The sequence below is a fragment of the Lontra canadensis genome, unplaced genomic scaffold (genome assembly GCF_010015895.1).
Source record: "Lontra canadensis isolate GAN:19392208 unplaced genomic scaffold, GSC_riverotter_1.0 scaffold1, whole genome shotgun sequence".
Lineage (NCBI taxonomy): Eukaryota > Metazoa > Chordata > Mammalia > Carnivora > Mustelidae > Lontra > Lontra canadensis.
This window is the reverse complement of record NW_022630995.1, coordinates 929488-949686: the sequence shown is the minus strand read 5'-3', so window position 1 is coordinate 949686 and position 20199 is coordinate 929488. Positions and strand designations below refer to the sequence as shown.

The window sequence follows — 20199 nt, the reverse complement described above, 5'->3', positions numbered from 1 at the left end:
AAGCTTTGTTCTCTGGGCCACCCACATCAGATCCTTCAGGCGTGCTCATTCCAAACACAGAGTCCTTGGTTTTGGCCTCCGAGAAGCTTCCTGTGGTTCTTAACTCCTAGGAAGTACTGTAGTCTTGATCTTGATTTATGTGTGGCCTAATACAAAAATGTATTTGGTCTTTGTCCTAGGGTTTCTGCCACGAGCTGCTAAAACTCTAGAAATTTCCTGAGTGACAGGAGTGACTTGTGTTACTCATCATAAGCCCAATCTTATGCTAATGAGGTCACTTAGGGAGGGGCCCGCAGATAGGCTCAGGTCACCAGAATACTAGGGGATTAGACCTTTTGACCAACCTCTAGAAGCAGATGTGGGGGAGGGTGCTGGAAATTAAGCCCTATAAACTCTTGCACAGAGAGATTGAGAGAGCTTCTGGGTTGGTGAACACGTGGGAACATTGGGAGGATGGCATGCCCGCACCCCTCCCCTTCCTTGTCCTGTCACTTACTTTTGTCACAACTTTTGGTTGTTCTTGAGTTACAGCCTTTATAATAAGCAGGCACATGTGTTTTCTGGAGTCTGGGAGCCTTTCTAGCAAATTATCTAACTTAAAAGGGAAGGGAGTTGTGGGACATCCCTTTCCCCGCCAATTTTATAGTCATGTTGGATGGAAGTGTGGGTAACCTGGGACCCAGTCTGTGGGACTGGCATTTGAAGTGAGAGAAGGCAGTCTCATGGGAGTGACAATAACTCTGGGTAGTGTTAGAACGAACCAAATTGTAGGACATCGGGTTGGTGTCCAGAGAATCACAGAATTGGCTCTGGGTGTTGGAAAACACCCTAGACCTAGAAATAGATATGCTACCCCCATAACACTGAAGTATAATTTCTGGTATTTTTTAGAGATTTTATTTGAGAGAGAGCGAGAGAGCATGACAGTGGGGAGGGCAGAGGGAAAGGGAGAAGCAGGCTCCTGATTGAGCAGAGAGCCTGATGCGGGGGCTCGATCCCAGGACCCTGGCGTCATGACCTGGGCCGAAGGCAGATGCTTAACTGAGCCACCCAGGCGTCCCTTCTGGGTTGTTTCTGGTTAGGTTTTTTGTTTTGGCATGTGTCAGCAGGGGGAGGCTCAGAGGCAGAGAGAGAGAAAACCTCCAGCAGACTCCCCGCTGAGCACAGAGCCCTGCAGCAGGGTCTCCATCCCACAACCCTGAGAAATTATGACCGGAGGGGAAACCAAGAGTCGGAGGCTTAACTGACTGAGGCATCCAGGCGCCCACTGAAGTGTATGTTCCGTAGAATGTTTGATGGCCTTTACACATGCATCAATATTACAGAAGAAATGTTAGTATAAGAGACAAATCATAATTCTGCATAAAAGAATTTTATTTAGTGGTCAGATCCCAATGAATAATGCCAGTCATTGCTTGATTCTGCTAAAATGTGCTATTTAGATATACTTAAGAAAGTGTACAGTGCATCACCAAAAGCTGTTTAATTTGGATTGTGCAGAGTAAAAGAAAACTTCATAAGTCTTTGTTTTCTGATTAAAATTTCTTAAAATATAAAAATGAAAAAACAAACCCAAAAGCAGTATTCAAAAATAATAAATGTCACCTTGGACTATGTACAGTAAGATGCCTCTTTCGTAGCAGAATGTTCTTGGCTTCTTGATTCTTTCCTCACATTTCACCTATCCCTCGTAGGGGTTCTCATCCCCATCTGCTCCTACTCTCAGATTTCTTCCATTCCTGTTTGCTTGAAACAGTCATCTGCTCGCTCATCTTTGACTCTTTCTCTGGTACTCCTTTCTCCTGACCTTAAACTACCAGTCATTCTATTGAACAGACATTTGTTCAGCACCCATACGTGCCAGGCACTGTGCTGGGAGGCAGAGAGAAACACAGAGATGAAAAGTCATGAACCCCTTCCTCAAGAGTCCAAGTCTGGGTTGAATTAAAAAAACAGCGTTTTTCACATTACATTCCATGAGGTCCCAGGCTCCTGGGAAGTACATTTGGGGACTTTCTGAAACAAAGTGCATTCATGGAGAGTCTGTCAACATGGCCCACTGCAGGGCATTTTGAACTTAGAATTCTGCTCTTTATGAAGCGCAGCCCCAAAAGCCGAGGCCTCCAGTTTGCGTTCTAAACTCTGTGCAGGTGGAAAGTGTATGTTGGGCAGCAGGGGATCAGCCATGCCGGTTTTGGGCGGGAAGGGGTGATCGTTTAGCTGGTTTCTATTAATCCCAAGTATGAAAAAGCCCTTAAGCCACCTCCCCCCCCCATCAAATAGTAAATTTGAGCTACAGATACATGTTAAGAAGCTCTCCCTTGATCTGGACTTGTAACAAGATACTCTTAAGACTCCTTTTATAAATGTCCAGCAGGAGCTTTTTATTACCTCCACAAATATTTCTTTGTGCTTTTCTGTGAACATTTTCTTAGCTTTGAACCTTTTAAAAAGCAGCAAATGAAGCCTGCACGTCACTTTTTTTTTTTCTTTTATCATGGTTGAACCCAAAACAAGCTCAGCTCTTGCACTTGGCCTACATCTTCTTTGTCCATGGGCCTCAAGAGACCCACGGTAGTTACTTAAAGAGAAAAAGAAGGCAAACTATGAACTATAAAACAAAAGCTGTACATAGCATACTACAGAAGCAAAAACAACACCACACCCTCACTGCCCCCATCTTGTCCCATGCCTGGCAGACCACACCCCTACAAATATTCACATTTGGAAATAGTTCTCAGTCACAGTAAAGTCCAAATCACGGTGATGGGCTTGTAGCCTACTCCTCTCCTTGACTCCACACAGCCGACCACCGAACCATGGTGAAAGGAGTTAAGTTCCAGACCCCAGACCTTTCCATGGGTTACAGGGGTCCCATCACTGCAGTTTCCATCCAGTCAGATGATCCGCAGTCCGTTCAGGAGTCTGAGCGCCAGATTCAGAACTTTCTCATGAGCTGGGTCCAAGCCCTTTGGATCTGAAGGCCACTTTGGGAGTTGGCATTATTCCCGTGTTACATTTGGCCCGCCCTACTCTGTGGCAGGGAGATCACGAAGTCTGAAACGTGTGAGAGAATGAGAACAGCAGGGATAACTGGGAGAGAGAGGGAAAGGAGAAGTGATCATGCACAGGCTTCTGGCTCTGTCGTGCATATATTTTCAGTGTAACAGCATGTATTTTGACACATAAGGGCTTGTGCTTTTCCATTAAAGACATACCTTGCCCTGAAAAGCTCATTTGGCAGATGTGGCCATGAACGTGTGGGTGGAAAATGTGTGAAGAGGTTCTGTACCGAGTCCCGTGGGTGTGTCCTTCCGGCTCCTCCCCCCCGGCGCACCCACCTCACCGGCAAGGAGAAGCTGACGGGTTACACCTGGTCGGTTTGATACTCAGAAGCTTCGGACAGGCTTTCGGAGAAGCTCAGGAAATTCTCCTGGTACTCGGAACACACAATCTCGTAGCGGTAATGCCGGAACTCCACGGCAAAGGTGCCAAAGTAAGACAGGAAGCACATGACCAGTCCCCACTGGACCCGGGCTGCATACATGTGGATGCCTTGGGCCATGAGGATGAAATCTGGGGAGCAGCAGTCAAGGAAAGGACCCCCATCAGCCGCATTGAAACTGGGCTCTTTTCTGGACAGGGACAAGTGACAAGAACGTCTCGCTTCGCCCCCCCCCCCCCCCCCCCCCCCCCCGTCACCAGCAGAACCCAGCTTGACGGCTTGCTGAACTCGCCACCTGCATGAATAACTCGAACTCACAGTACCGAGCTCTGCCTTCGTGCGGGACAGGCGTCTAGGGGCTTGCATGAAAAATCTAACTTAATCCTCACAGCAACCCTATTATCACCGGTTCATTTAAAAATGGGGAAACTGAGCCCAAATGGACCCTTCCTGCGGTCACAGAGGTGTTAACCGGTAGAGCTGGAATTCAAATGCTCGGACTCCCAGGCCGGGCAGGCAGCTCTCCCGCCGCCTAATAATCTGTGAGATTAGCTAGAGGATTAAAATTCCAAAAAAAAAAAAAAAAAAAAAAAAAAAGTCGGCCAGAAAAATAAATGGATGTTTTTAAAGACCAGTGCGTGTGGCCGTGGATTCGCAGTCATCGTTCTACCTGCAGAAACCGTCCCGAACACACGAAATCACTAGCGACCGACACCGAAGCTCCTAACACCGCGGAGGTGGCGAGTCTTCCTTCTGTCCAGCTCCCCGTCAGGACAGAGACTGAGGCTCCGCGACCTGATCTCCGTGGAGCGTCCGCGCCGCTGCGCCGCCGCAACATGCGGTGGCAGCCGGGACACGAGGCGTCAAGGCTCCAGTCCGGAGCCAAGGGGCCAGGCCCTAAGTACATTCGTCAGGAAACACAGAAGCTCCCGGAGGCCTTACACTGGCACCTGGGAGTCTGCAGAGAGCAGGCGGCGGCGCAGCGGCTGCGGCTTCGCACAAGGCCCGGACCCGCCCCCCAGGGGACCCAGCGGGGCTCCGAGCGAGCGCTCAGAAACGACGGGGCGGGGCTGGTAGACGCTGAAAATGCGAACTGATGCGAGTCTCCGCCGGTCCTCGGGGGGAGGCTCCGCACCGCGGCCGCGCAGGGCTGCGGGAGCCGCGGGGGAAGGGCTGGGCCTCTCATGCCGGCGGCACAGCTCACCTGTCACTCACGGAACACCGCGTCACGCGGCCGCCGAAGCACCGTTCCCGGCAGGACTCTCCCGGCCTTGTCCTCTGAGGTGCTGCACAACTTCAAACACCCGGGCAAGCGGCCGTTCGTGAGGAAAGAGGAAGCGAAGACCCCGAGCTGTGGTACCTGCCGGCGTCTCCGAGCCACCGCCCGTGTCCCCCACGCGACAGGGTGCGGCGAGAGCTCCAGCCGTGCCTGAGCTGGAGCCGCGATCCCGGCGCAAGGCGCGTGGCCTGTGCCTACTTCTGTCACACGAGGACAAAGATTGGAGCCTCGGAAAGAGCTTCAATGGCGCCGGCACGTGCTGCCTAATCAGCGTCGCCGACCGCGTGCCGGACCTCCTCCGCTTAGCTCCCCGTCCCACCAGCTAGGAACCCCGTTCGCTTCCCGTCGGGTGGCCGGGGAGGCCCTGTTGGAGTGAACACTGACGAGCGCTCGGACCGAGTGTCTGATCTGATTGGCCGCACTGGCACTGGACGGCTTCTATTGGGCCACGCTACCGGGAGGTGGGGTCACCGCCCCCCCCCTCCCCCGCGCTGGACTGGTCTCGAGGGATTGGGCGGGGTTTCTCGCGGTTTCCCAGCCCGCCGCTGACTGCTGGGGAGGTTCCCAGGGTGCGTCGCGGGAGGCCGGCCGCGTTCTCCTTTGCCAGTTAAGTGACACGAAATAACCGCGGCCTTAATCAAGTCGCGAATTAACCTTGTTTTAAGAGGGAAGGGAAAACCGCCGCCATCTCGCTGCGCATCCGGTGCCCTTCGTCACGGGGACGCCGTCCCCACAGACAGGATCTGGAGGCGGCGGAGCCCGCGTCACGCGCGCTTCCCCGCGTCCTCTCTGGGTGAGGAACGCGGCCGCGCGCTTTCGTCCTCCTCGCCCTCAGGGTCGGCGTCGGTCACACGCAGACGTCCGCCCGGGGCGCTTACCGGCCTCTCCCCGCACTGAAAGGATACAGAGGACCACGCAGAGGGTGACGGATGCGGCAAGCACCACGCGCGGGACGCCCACTCTCCGCCCTTCGTTCTTGATGTTCACCCTGAGCGTCAGGGCGGCCTGGATCCAGCAGGTCAGCGTGCCGAAACCGAAGGTCAGGGACGTGCCGACGTTGTGGATCTCCTCGTCGTTCGTGAGCTGGGGGCGGGCAGAGGGGGCGCGTGAGGGGGAGACGTGCAGGGATGGGTCTGCCCGGGGAGGACTGGGCGGGCCTTCGTCGTCGCCGGTTCTTGGCGTGTATTCTCGGGCCTGAACTCGGAGGGCAGAAGGCAGACGGGCCGCCCCAGGCCTCGGAGCACGCGTGCGGCGCGAGGGTCCGTTTCCCGCACGCTTGCGCAGGCGCAGGAGGAGCCGTGACAGCCGCGACAGGGGCGTCGGGGTCTGCGGACGCACGCCCCGGGCGTCCTCCACATGGGGTGACGCCGGGGCAACCGCGTCGCTACGGACGGAACATCCCTGGCTGCGGTGGGCAGCGGGGAGTGCGGGGCGCCGCGGAATGTTCCTCTTATGAGAGAGCCGCCACCCAAGAGCTCCCCGCACTTGCAGACCCGCCAGCGGACTTCGTGTCCGAACTCTCCCTTTCATGCAGTGAACAGGCTGAAGGACACCCGTCCTCGCGATTCCATTTTGAGCGTCACAGACGCGAACTCCAGATCATCGCCTGCGGATGTCGGAAAGTACACGGGCCCCTTTTGCTTAAGTGCAGTGGTCTTGGGGCGCCTGGGGCGCTCAGTCAGTTGAGCCTCTGCCTTCTGCTCGGGTCATCATCTCAGGGTCCTGGGATCGAGCCCCGCATCGTGCGCCCTGCTCAGCGGGGAGCCTGCTTCTCTGTCTCCCCCGCCCTGGCTTGTGCTCTAGTTCTCAAATAAATAAATAAATAAATAAAATAATCTTAAAAAAAAAAAAAAATATATATATATATATATATACATACATACATACATACATACACTGCCCCCTTAAAACATCTTTAGCAATTTTATATATGTATATGTATATATATATATATTCTTTTTAATGTGTTATTTTTTATTTGACAGAGACAGTGAGAGAGGGAACACATGGGGAGTGTGAGAGGGAGAAGCAGGCTCCCCACTGAGCAGGGAGCCCGATGTGGGGCTCGATCCCAGGACCCTGTGACCATGACCAAGCCAAAGGCAGACGCTTAACTGACTGAGCCACCCAGGTGCTCCGGATCTTACTTTAAATAACAATTCCTCAAATTAAATTTTATTTTTAGGAAATTGGTTTTCCATGCTATAACACAGTCTATTCATTTATTATCTTAATTTAAAAAATAGATTATATAATTACATGGTTCAAACTTTAAAAAATGATGGAGTACAGATGGAAAAGTCTCTCTCCCATCCCATACGCTAGCCACTTGGTTTCCTCACAGGCAACTAAGGTGTTGTTTCTTGTGTGTTCTCTGTACATATTCTAGAAAGTGTTCTTCATATGTCATGTGATCACTCATGGTTTTGAGTATTTGTGGTTCACCAAAATAACCCAATCTCTGGACTTCAGGAAAGACCGAAAAGTCCCCTCAGTAACTTCCATCCAGGCCCTGGTTGAGAGAATTGGTAGCGAGCATTGGACAACATGCTAGTCCCTGCAGCACAGACTGGCACAGCCACTCAAGTCTGGCTTGATATGAGATGGGGCCTAGAGTAGTAGAACAATGAGTGGGATTGCCTGTCAAACGACCCATTGATTCAAAACTCATTATTCCACTGCCTCTCTGTTTCAGGTGGAATGCTGGGGAACGAGTTATCCTGATATAATGAATTACCAGACTGAGGGGTGGAACAAGAGACAGTCTTAGAAAATCCACTACCATATTTTTTTGAATGCCTGTGCCATTTGGACTTTACCCCACAGACAGGGAGAGGTGTGAGGATGGAGGAAGTTTCTCACTAGGGTATAAAACACAGGTTGGAGGACAGTGTGAAGAGAACGGAGCCAGGGGAACTGTTCCAGTGCAGGGGGGCTCCTCGTCTGTCTTACAGATGGAGTCGTTCGAGTCAAGAGGCAGATGATGATATTAGCAAGGGATTTTTTTTTTTTTTAAAGTAGGCTCTATGTCCAGTGTGGAGCCCTGCACAGGGCTTGAATTCATGACCCTGAGATCAACACCTGAGCAGAGATCAAGAGCCAGATACTCAACCAACTGAGCCATCCAGGCGCCCCCTAGGGAACTTATTATTAAATGTTGTGACCTTGGGCTTCTAAATGTCTGGGAAGAAGAGTTAGCGCTAGGAGATCTTATACAAGTCTTACGTGGTCTAGAGAAATTCTGGTTTTCAAACTTGAGTCCCACGTGAGCTTGCTCATATGAAATGTGAGCTTTCATCCAAAAAGGATGTTCAGTGTTTAATTTTAGAAAGGCCATGATCCTATTCGTTTTCTAGAAAGTTCCCATTACGAGACAGTTTGTTCTGAGAAAAAGAGTAAAGCACTTTGAAATCCTTTGTAGAAGATACACAGCAGTTGGAGAGGCTACTTCTCCCCAGAGCTATGCTGTCCTCCCAGTGCAGAGGGAGTACCCTCACATGTGCAGCGTGAATACAAGGCACACGGGGGCGAAGACCAGAAGGACTGACTGCTGGAGGATCTGTGCCTATTAGGAAGCACGATTAGCATTATTGAAAAGATTCATGCAGAATCAGTGGCTATGACCATCCTCTAGGCGAAGAGGGAGAAGGAGGTGAAAAAGGCCAAATGAAGTACCTGAAAATTACCAAGTAAGGTCATTCCAAAGGAAGCCAGGCACAGCGCCACCAATCCACTAATATTCAGCCATGGATTTAAAACCTTGGGTTTCAGTTGTATGAAGCGCAGAACAGCTACCACAAGAGCTGGGGATAAAAAAAAAAAAGGTTATCATTAAAAATCTAAACCATGCAGCTAGACTCGGAGGCAGAGTTCTGAAGCCCCAATGTGCAAGACTAAACATAGAGTCCCACGGTGCAGTTTTACATCTCTGAAATGGCAGATAGCTTTTAAAAGAAATTTTTCACGCAATGCTTATTATTATTTGGATGTTTTATTATGCCTGTCCTGAGGGAGGCAGAGAGGAGCTGAAGCGGCAGTGCTGTATGTTATTTAAGGGGTGCAAGGATGACAGAGCTGCCACAAGGGTGGTTCTCAGAGTTCTCAAAAGCAAGGTCGGCCCACGACCCACTGGCTTAGGAGAACATCGCAGAGGCCTTGACGCAACAATTTTGACAGGGAGAAAGACAATCCATGGCTTGGAATTCATGAATTCACCGCCCCTTTAGTTTCACAGTTAGGGGAAGGAAGACACAGGGAAGAAGGCAGGGATCCACATCCAGACACGGCGGCTGGTCCCTGTGCCAGAATTCATTCCTGGGGACACAAAGAAGACAAGGCAAGTGTACAAATCCCTTGATTGCTGGTTTATTCCCTCCTCCCTCTAATTCTATGTGGAGGTGTCCACTGTCCTAGGACAAGGATAGTTGATCTAACTTAGAGGCGTTACAGTAATGATTTAGCTGATTATATTAAGAAAGCTTGATTCTTCAGTGATGTTACTTACTTTATTTTTAAAATTTTATTTTTTAAAAAGATTTTATTGAGAGAGCGAGAGAGCATGAGGGTGGGGGGGGGGAGAGGGAGAGGGAGAGAAGCAGGCTCCCTGCTCAGCAGGGAGCCCAACGTGGGACTCTATGTGGGGCTCAATCCCAGGACCCTGGGACGTGACCTGAGCTGAAGGCAGATGCCTAACCAACTGAGCCACCCAGGCGCCCCGATGTTACTTACTTTAGAAGACCATTCCATCTTTTGAAGCAAATTGTTACGGGAGAATCAGAAAGGTTGAAGGAATTACCTAGATTTAAACCTGACTCTTTTTTTTAAGGTTTTATTTATTTAAGTAATCTCTATACCCCATGTGGGGCTCGAACTCACAACCCTGGAATCAAGAATCACATGCTCTTGTGACTGAGCCAGCCAGGCATGCCTCAAACTTGACTTCTAATAGTAACCTTCAGGACAGTACATACTCAAGCCACGAATATAAGAATACCCTTTTATTAACTGCTTAGTGCAGGGGTATTTTCATATTTCTACAAAAAGCCGGGGAGGTTAGTCTTTGAATAGGAGGAAAAAAGTGCTTGCAGCTAATATGAATTATATCTACATATAAGGAAATGCACTTTCTACTTCCTACGACAATTTATTCTGACATTAAGGTTTAACAGGGAAGACGACTAGAAATTCAAGAATTATCCTATTTACATAGCAATTAAGTAGGCAATTAGTTGCTAAAAGTTTTTATCTTCATTATAGGCCCTATTAGGAGTCATTAATAAAGAAAACTTGTCCATAAATTTGCATTTCCTAAATCTGCTGAATGTCATAGGTTTCAAGCTGCAAAGTTAAGCTCAGCAAGTTGATTTTCAGTTCCAAGTATCACTGATCCAAGAGTGGAATACAACTTGGTTAAGATTTGCATTTTAGAAACAAAATAGCAGTAAGCCATATTTATATGCTTTATATTTATATTTATAATCACAGATTGTTCAGCTCTGATTTAGCTTTTAGTGTATTTATGTTTTATCTAATTCCCACTGGAGTTCATAGAATTTATAAGTGACACTTGAGTTGAAAGAGTCCAAACCTAATGGTTTGAATGACTTAGTTAGAAGTTGTGATATATCTGATGTCTAGTAATAATGACAACAAGTATCCTAGAGGGTGAAAAACTCAGCACAACTTCTTCTGCTTTCTAGGATGGGCAAAGGAGGAAGAAGCAGACAGAAGAAATTTCACATAAGCCCTCTGACACAAAGTGATCAGATTAAAGCAGTCACTAGATTAAGACCAGAAGCCTCAACACAGGGCACCATGGGAGACACTTGCTATTAATTGTGTGTGGATATTAGGACATGATGACAAAATACCCAGATAGCACATTTCACTTATTTTAAAAGTGACTAGTGAGTGGCTCGGTTAAGCAGCTGCCTTCGGCTCAGGTCATTATCCCAGGGTCCCAGGACGGAGGCCAGCATCAGGCTCCCTGCTCAGCAAGGACCCTGCTTCTCCCTCTGCTGCCTCCCCCTCTGTTTGTACTCAATCTCAGAGAGAGAGAGATCACAAGTAGGCAGAGAGGCAGGCAGAGAGAGGGAAACAGGCTCCCCGCTGAGCAGAGAGCCTGACGTGGGACCCTGAGATCATGACCTGAGCTGAAGGCAGCGGCTTAACCCACTGAGCCACCCAGACACTCCAAATAAATAAAAATCTTTAAAAACAACTTAAAAATATTAAAATGACTAGTGGAAAGTATTACTCTAACAGCTCTCCGGATGTCATTTAGGTTGGGGGGGATAGGATGGTACTAGAAATTTGGCTTAAGCCCTAACCTACTGCTGAAGCAGACACAGATGGCTTTCCATATTGACCTATCTGGTCAGTTTGTTTCCGTGTTCCCAGAGCAAGAGGGTCAGTGGCCATATTCTGTGCTACTGATTTCTTCCTAGTAAACACAGGACATGTATCATCATCTGGTCCCAGCCTTCCCCCTTGTAATATGATGATAAATCATCTGGTCATGAACAGATGATGAAATTAAGCAGGAAACAGAAACCTGTTTGAAGACATAAATTCAACCCAACAGTCCTAACTTCCAGAACCACAGTCCAAACACCACACTCTGCCCTCTTTACCTACTAACACCATTATTAATCAGCTCTGACTAGGCAAATTTTCCTTTAAAGATAGATTATATGGGCAACTGGCTGGTTCAGCCAGTGGAGCATGTGACTCCTGATCTCAGTGAGTTCAGGCCCCATGCTGATCATAGGGGCTGCACTGAAAAAAAAAAAAGATTCTAATTGAAGTTTTAAGGTGGAGATTATAAGCTTCTGGTCCTTTTAACAGTTTTATTAGCAGGTTTAATGGAGGCAGATTCAGATTATTGGTTACAAAGTCCTTTTCGACCAAGTAGTGATTTAAATATACATGCTTGAAAAAGACTTCGGGGTAGTGGGATGATTTCAAAGCTGTCTTTATATATGCTGACCAATTTTATACTACATTAATGTTCTGATCAGAAGATATGTCTTTTAGTTTCATTAAAAATTTTAGATTTTAGGGGCACCTGGGTGGCTCAGTTGGTTAAGTGTCTGCCTTCGGCTCAGGTCATGATCCCAGGGTCCTGGGATCAAGCCCCGCATTGGGCTCCCTGCTCAGTGGGGAGTTTGCTTCTCCCTCTCCCATTCCCCCTGCTTGTGCTCTCTCTCTCCCTGTCAAATAAATAAAATCTCTAAACGAAATTTTTAGATTAACAGTTTTAGAAAAGATTATTAAAACCTACCCTTCTGTTGTTTATGGTATTTGGAATAGTCCTTTGCTATATAAGTATCCCCTATTATCTATTTTAAGAGAACACAGAAAGTAGAATAATTGCCTATTTTCTTTACTAAATGTTTTACTGTGAGGCTGACTGGAGCTTTATTTTTATTTATTTATTTGCTTTTGAAGTGTGGGCTCCACGCCCCCTCTGTGGGGCTTGAACTTACAACCCTCAGGTCAAGAGTCCCACACTCCACCGACCAAGCCAGCCAGGCACTCCTGGTTGGGCTTTTAAACCTGAAACCCAAAATAGCAGCTCTTCCTCACAGTACTAAACTGGTGCCTGGCCAGATGCTTTTTTCATTTGTTTAGTTTTATTGTTTATGCATCAATAATTCCTATTTATGACTGCAGTAGAACACAGCAATCAATGTGTTTTCGTTGAAGCGGGGGGAGCAGCTGCTGTTGGGTGACTGAAATCATCCCGCTATCAGCTTTATCCTCACAACAGACAGAAAAGATTATTCCTTTCAAGAAATTTGTCTTAGGTCTCCTCCCCCACCTGCCCCCGGGGTGGGGAATAAAAATGTGGATTCGGGACAAAGTGCATAACTAATTGCGTAAAGAAAATAATTGAGTTTGGTCATTGATCAGTACATCAAATGACAGAAGAACTTTGCTAGCGATTTTAATAAATGCTGCCCTGACTCATCTGTAAATCTTGATGGCTGCCAAAAAGCAGCGACTTACAGGCAGTCCAGGTTGTTCCTTAAAGCCAGTAATGCCGTCTGCAGCAACAGTCTGAGGTCTAGCAGGGACTGGCCTGGGAAGACAAAGCCTCCTCCACTTTGAGCAGGAATCATTAGTAAATGGATTCTTTTTCACTCCCAGAGTTGATAAATAATTGTTAGTTTCCTCCCACTGTACACTAATCTTCATTAGTCTTGTGTCTACCAGATGGCACCGAAAATGACAGAAGATAATAAAGAATACCTCAGAGCGAGAGCTAGTAAAGGCTTAGGTGTCTCTTGCTGGAATGGGAGGACCAGCGGGTCAGATGATGACAAATGTCATCTGGAAGAGGGGAGCTGGTTTTCAGTACTTTGTTTTTGGAAATGCTTTTCTAATTAGTTAATCATAAGCGTTATAACTGGATACATTTGTGAGCTGTGCAAATTGGCATTTTGAAGAGTACACACTAAAGACTATGGGGAAATATCATATTGTCTTCAGAACGTGAAGGAAGCAATATGTGGCTTCCAGCATGTTCATTGGTGTCTTTAAAGCCCAAATGGAGGACAAACAGCTTGTGACAGCTTTTTAATAAGGACAGTCTCCTGTGTCTTGTGAGTAGATGAGGTGGTATTTGCAAAGCATTTAGCATTGTGCCTGGAATATGGATGACTGCTATTAATTATTGTTATTACTGCGCCCTGTGGGGAAGATCATATGATGAGTAGGTTCCGACCTTCAGGCCTAAGTGGTATGACTGCAGGCAAACTGGGAAAGGTCCCTGACCCTGGGATTCAAGAAATCTCTCTCTCTTTCTGGCCTTTGTGTTCTCTTAAATGCAGATAGCTCTTTAGCAGTCAGTCAGGCCTTGGTGTCAAGAGTAGGGGAAAAAAGTGAGAATTAAACCTCATGGTAGCTGAGGCTGACGGCAGGGAAGACAAAACCTGACTGGCTGGGACTGGAACTGGTGCCCAAGTATGTGTCAGCTGCAGCAACTACCGCCTTTTCCAGAACTGGGGAATAGCCAGGACATGAAAATTCTGCCTACCAAGGGCATGACGAGGAGAGCTTCTTCCAGACTCAGCAACTTCGGCATGAGGGTTGCTGACCTCCTCCTTAGTGGTGGCCTGGCAGTCCATGCCTTCCAGAAGACTTCCTGCTCAGGCAAATGGGCTATGTTCTAGGGACACCTGGGTGGTGAAAGGTTTTGACCCACACAGAGTTAGCTCCAGAGAGGAACTTAAGTAACTGTAGCCAAGTCCCCCAGTGTGCTTCTCATCGAACTCCACAGGTTCAAGAGGGGCATTTTGGGCCTCCTGCAGAACGTTCTCCATGTTTCTCATGTTTTGAGCCTTCTAAACTAAGATTGTGCCCATGTTGCCTATTGGACCAACCATCTCCCTTGATTTTCCAGTAATTTCTATAGGTCTTTCCTTTTCCTACAGCAAACATTAAAAAATACCTTAAGAATGAGTAGGATTTTTTGGGATGGAGTTCTACATAGAATAACAGGTCATCTCTTTGGGGGACAGGTGCTACCAAGGCTGAAATTCTCACCATCCAAAATAACTATTTCCAGAAAACTGTTGTTGAAAAATTTAGCTGTCACGGCCCATCCCCTACAACATGCCAATGATGATATTAGCTGACCCTCTGAGGAGACTGGTCTTGGGGAGATGGTATACGAGGGGGAAGTGGAAAGGGACAGAGATGATGGCTGGTTCCTTTGATCCTCGGAAGGAAACACTCACAGAACAAAGGGGACAGGATATGAAATGATGGTCTTGGGCCCTGAAGAGAAAGTAGGGAACGGGGACCAGACCTGAGTACCAAAGATTTCTTCTTTTTTTTTTTAACCTACATCTCCGTTTAACATCTTGGTATGTGTATATATGTACAGGAGACAGCATCACACATGTTCATGTTGGCCTGGGGATTTAAAGACCGTGTCTCCACGTCAATATTTATCACAAAGCCTATGCATTTGTCATCCTTGCCAGTGAAGAAATACATTCTTTTTAATGCAAACGTATTGCACCACACTACATTCTCATGCGGGAATTTTATGACAATCTCATAGTATTTCATGTGGCAAAAAACATGTCAAGGATACACTGAAATGATAAAGATGATAAGGGGAAGAGAAGATGTAAGGTAAGCAGGGTGAACACGAAAGTATGAGAAAAAGACCCTCGAAACAAAAAGCCAGCATTAGCATAACTGACGTGATACAACACCAAATTATCAGCTAAGGCCACCATGCTTTTGATGTTTGGAAGGATTTAAAATAAAAAAGAAAGCTACCGAAGCACATGAAGCCCTCTTTCAGCCCGCTTACCTAGGAAGGCTGCCATGTTCATGACTTGACTAAACACGCAGCTTGCTGGGGGCTCGTCACCTGCAATACTTGAAAATGATGTCGTGTTTCATTATCGCCATATGAAAACCTGTCACCCACAACGGGCTGAACGCCTGTGTACCTTCAGAATTCATATGTCAAGATCCCAACCCTCAATGAGATGCGATGAGGAGGTAGGGTCTTTGGGAGATACTCAGGTCATGAGAGTAGAGCCCTTCTGAGTGGGATTAGTGCCCTTATAAAAAGGATCCCAGAGAGCTATCTTGTCCCCTTTCTGCCATGGGCGGACACAGTGAGAGGATGGCCATCTACAACCCAGAAGAGGGCCGTCATTAAGACCTGACTGTTGGTGCCCTAATCTTTGACCTCCAGCCACCCAAGCTGTATATAAATAAATTTATTTTATTTAAATTTATTAAAATTTATTTATTTTAAATTTTATTTAAATAAAATTAAACAAATTTTTAAACAAATTTTTGTTTGTAAGCCACCCAGTAGCCCAAACTAAATCACTCTCCCAACTTCTCCTAGCATCCAACAGATTAGAAGGGCTATTGAGTTACCTTATATAAGGTGCATGCTTCACACCCGGTTTCCTGGAAAACCAGAAACACGGATTAAAGTATAGTCATTTGTGCACAGTTTAATCACCAGTGGCAGAAGTTTTGTTATATCCATTGATAACAATGAATTACCCAGAGACTGAATTTACCTTTCAGCTGAATTTAATGGGAAAATTTTGTCATCTTCCACAGCTATAAAGTATCTGTGAAGAAAGAACAAGGAAAGTTTATAAAACAAAATTTTAAAGACTCATTTGTTTCCCAGTTTTACTAGACTAGCCACATTAAATCATATGCATTATTTCTGTGCATTATTATCATGTTTACCTATAAATCGTTTAACTCCTTAAAGTTCAAATGTGATTATTAATTCTGTTTCTTGAGTTTTCAAGACACCCTGCCAAATTGATGGTAATCATTATAATTTGGAAACTGGAAAACAAAGAAATAAGACCTGATAACTTTGAGCAAACTAAAATTAGAATTCAAATTGTCTAATTTCTCAGGAGTGTGTCCACCTCTCTCAATGAACTTTAGGGAGCTAAAATAATTTGCTGGAAGGGAATTGGCCTTGAAATAAGCAAGTGTGGGCATCCTTTAGTGATAAGCCGAGACTTAAAATGTAACGATACCCATTTTATAAACATACCAACCCCAGTCACACTGAACGATGCAATGAACTGTGAATGGAATCTTTAGCAAGTGGGAATAATGAGCAAATCTTGCAAATAATGAATCCCTATCACCAGTTTATAGAACGTTCATTATTGAACATGGGAACACAAAAGAAAATCAGTATTCTTCACTATCTGCTTGGCGTAATTTATTACTGGCTCTTGCTATTTACTTTGGGTAATAGAAGAAGGGAAGGCAAGTGGGGACTTTAGCAAGGTCGAATTAGTAAACATTATTATATAATTTTATATTTTATAAAAAATTATTTTAAAGTATTTATAAAGACACTTAGATAGCTATGCCCTACACTATCAAAACTACATTTTTTGATCTACACTGCACCCGAGTCCTTAAATAATTAAGAGAATACTCACACTATCCATAATCCAGCTGAAGTAAACAAAGTAAATACAAGAGGTAAAAACATCCATACACTGCATTTCTTCCCATCCATGCCTGTACCACTGAAATAAAATGAACAGACATTAATAACTAAGGCAGAAATTTACCTTACCCTTTCAGGGCTGGAAGGAAGTTAAAAAAAAGTGTATTTTATGAAACCATTATCCAAATCTATTACTGCCACTTATGCTCGTGGAAATCCCTTGAGCAGTTAACGAGGATGACTGTTCTCTAGCATTAGCTTAAATATTCCAGAGCCTGAGTTGAGAACTAAATGGGAAACTTCTCACAAACACAGTTATCCTGATAGGAGCATCAGTATTTTTAAGCAAGGACAAAGGGTTTAGGTTAGGACTTACAGAAGGCTAGGAAACAAAGGCTTATTCCAACCTACTTTTCGTGCGATTATTAACAGTTAGGGATTTATGGCTCTATGGATCTGGCATGTACATATGTCTACAGCTTGGCAGACAAGAATGCTAGAAACAAATGCTTACTAAGTACATTAGCAGTGCAGGAAGAAATGACAAATGCTTTGCAAATCTGAACTTTTCTCTTGACATGTTATTGAGCAGCTATCTCCGAAGACTCTAAAGATGAATGTTCGGGAAAACAATGTGTTGTGAATACTTTCAAACTAACTCCAATGAACACAAGGGGGAACAAGAACAGATATCAGGCATTTTGGATGTTATATTTGAAAGCAAAAATAAATGCATAAAAAGATTCCCCACAAGATGGAAGTGAAAAAGAGAAGCCGCAGGAGTGTCTATGAGAAATTGACCTCCACAGGTGACCTGCCAAACAGAAGAGTAATGTAATTAGTAGGTATCTCTAAGGAGCTATCACTGCTCATTATTTTGAGTTTTCCAGTGAACCACCAGCTGCTTACGAGTTTGAACCAGCACTGCCATGTATCTGAGCACCTCCCTATCTGCCTTTGCACACTGACACTCCCTGGACCTCCCAAGTCCTGGGATCAGAGAAGTAACATGACCCTCCCTGGAAGGTGGTGACTCACAAAGTGTCAGGAAGGTCTCGGTTACCAGAAGTGACCTACCTGATAAAGTAGATCTTTTGGGTGAGGGGACACACACCTGGACCTAATAATGTGTCTGTCATCAGTCGTGGTGTGTTCTCAACAGCTGTCTGGGTGGGATGGATGTTAAATAAATGACGGAAGCTGAGAGTTGAAATACGTTAGAACCACTTTCAATCCATTTAATCCAGTCTACTCCAATCCAGTCCACAAGGACGGACATCCTGCTTGTGCCACATACCATACCAGGAGGTGGGAATAACTGAGGGGACATCTCACGAATACAACGGCTTCTAAGTAATAGTCTGTTCACTACGGAGAAGCTGTTGTAGGAACCAGCAGGCCTGACTACCCAGTTTATGTAATGTGGGAGGATGATGAACATTTGAAGCACACCCACTATGGCTAGTCAGTGCCTCTTCATTTATTTCCGTCCAGAAAGCTGTGGGCTTATAATAAAGCTATCAATTTTGTTAACAAAAATAATTTTATCATTAGCCAAAGATGTAGCATGAGTACAGAAAATGGGAATGCGGACTGAGCACGTAAACCAGTTCTCCCACATCTGCCCCTGCAATCGGTTGCTCTGACAGGGTGAGCACAGATGAAATGGTTACACTGGAGAAAGAGTCCAGAGGCCTAGTTCTCAACCTTAACGTTGCCAGTAATCAACTCTCTGGGTCTGGGCCAGTTACATAACTAACACCATTTCCCCATCTTGCTTCATAAAGACTGGATTTTAAAAAAGGGAGGACATCGAAGACTGTGCTCTCACAAGGGAGGCAGTACCCAGTAGGTTAACCCAAGCACGGTGTCTTCTATGTCTGCAGTAACAGAATGCTCCGGTGCATGGAAAATCACCAGGCTGCAGGGAACCCATGCCTCTTGAACATTTTTACAGTAGTCCAGTGAATAAATCAGTGCCAACGCATTCACGCACAGGGGAAATACAACTGCCAAATGGACAGATACTCACACTGGTTCCCATTTCAGAAACTCTCTTTGGGCAATCAAAATGAGGAAGCAGGAAAGTAGAATGAAGAGAGTTGAGATAACTCTAAGGCCATGGCATCAAGTTGTAGTAGTTTTATGTGCTCACTTCCTCTAAAGAGAAGCAGTATGGTGGAATGGAAATGGTGTGGTGGTGCATTGGCCGGAAATCCACCTCTGTCACTCACTACTTGTGTGATCTCAGGCTTGGGATTTCATCTCTTAAGCCTTAGTAAGTATGCTGATAATTTCATATTTGGTAGGGTTGTGCTGAGGATTAATGACGATGCAGGTAAAGCACTTCACACATAATATATGCTCCAGAAATGGCAGCCGTGCCAAGCAGATCAGTGCCTGTGTTAGGCCGAGGTACTTTCCCTCCAAGGCAGGGCTCAGGACAGCTTCATACTATCTTCCTCTCCTGGCTCCTGCTTTTCTCAAGGAATGCAGACATCCTTCCTGATATCCTTTGATATCTTTCAGTATGCATTGCTCTTCTTATCTTATTGTCAAAGGTTCTCAGATGGTTAATGGCTATTGTCCTAAATTATTTTAACTGTTTCTTTTTTTTATTTTTAAAGATTTTTATTTATTGGAGGGAGAGAAGAGAGCACAAGCAGAGGGAAAGACAGGCAGACAGAGAGGAAGAAGCAGGCTCTCTGCTGAGCAGGGAGCCCCATGTGGGGCTGGAGCCCAGGACCCTGGGATTATGACCTGAGCTCAAGGCAGGTGCTTAACCGAGTGAGCCACCCAGGCGCCCCTACTAATTTAATGCTCATAGGGCAAATTCTGGGAAAACCATACTGTATTGCTTGCCTAATGATATAAGAAATTGCCAGTTTCTTAAAGGGATGCCTTGGGAGATGAAAAGAGTAAGTCTATGGATAGTTGTATTTTTAGTTTCCAGTGGAACTGCTGTGGAGCTTCTTCAGAATTTTATATCGGCTACACCATTCTTGCAGGGTTGGTGATGATGGCAAATTCACACACTGTTTTAAGAAGTAATACACAGAGATCCTCTGTATTCTTCTATCTCCCCAATGGTAACATTCTGTCCAAACATAGTACAATCAACAACCAAGATACTGACACTGGTACAGTCCTTGACTTCATCCAGATTTCACCAGTTTTATATGTATTCCTTGCTAGGTGTGTGCATTTAGTTTTACGCAGTTTTGCCACCTGTGTAGATTTGTATGATCACCACAACAGTCCGATAAAGAACATACAGTTGTTCCTAAAAGGGAAACCAATATGACAGGAGTTACATGACCTCAAGAATTCCTTTTTTTGCTCTTTTATAACCACACCCACCTTCCTCCCGCACACCCTCCTTTCTAAGTCCCTGGCAACCATGAATCCTGTCTCCAGTTCTATAAATTTTACCATTTCAAAATGTTATACAAATGGAATCGTATAGTATGCAACCTTCAGGATTGGCTTTTTTCCACCCAA

General features: G+C 45.8%; 1 protein-coding gene across 3 annotated transcripts in view; it reads right to left on the bottom strand.

Annotated features, from left to right (window-relative positions):
• Positions 1–1355: 1355 nt before the first annotated feature.
• Positions 1356–20199, bottom strand: part of TMEM150C (transmembrane protein 150C) — a 78247-nt gene continuing 59403 nt past the window's right edge. For all 3 annotated transcript variants that reach the window (XM_032880791.1, XM_032880624.1, XM_032880707.1), the window contains exons 2-8: positions 16688–16777; positions 15788–15841; positions 15639–15671; positions 15055–15122; positions 8400–8527; positions 5630–5807; positions 1356–3576 (exon numbers count right to left, since the gene is read on the bottom strand). In XM_032880791.1, the coding sequence (XP_032736682.1) occupies positions 3368–3576; positions 5630–5807; positions 8400–8527; positions 15055–15122; positions 15639–15671; positions 15788–15841; positions 16688–16767 (750 nt within the window). In that variant the 5' untranslated portion in view covers positions 16768–16777 and the 3' untranslated portion in view covers positions 1356–3367. The remainder of the gene's footprint in view (positions 3577–5629; positions 5808–8399; positions 8528–15054; positions 15123–15638; positions 15672–15787; positions 15842–16687; positions 16778–20199) is intronic.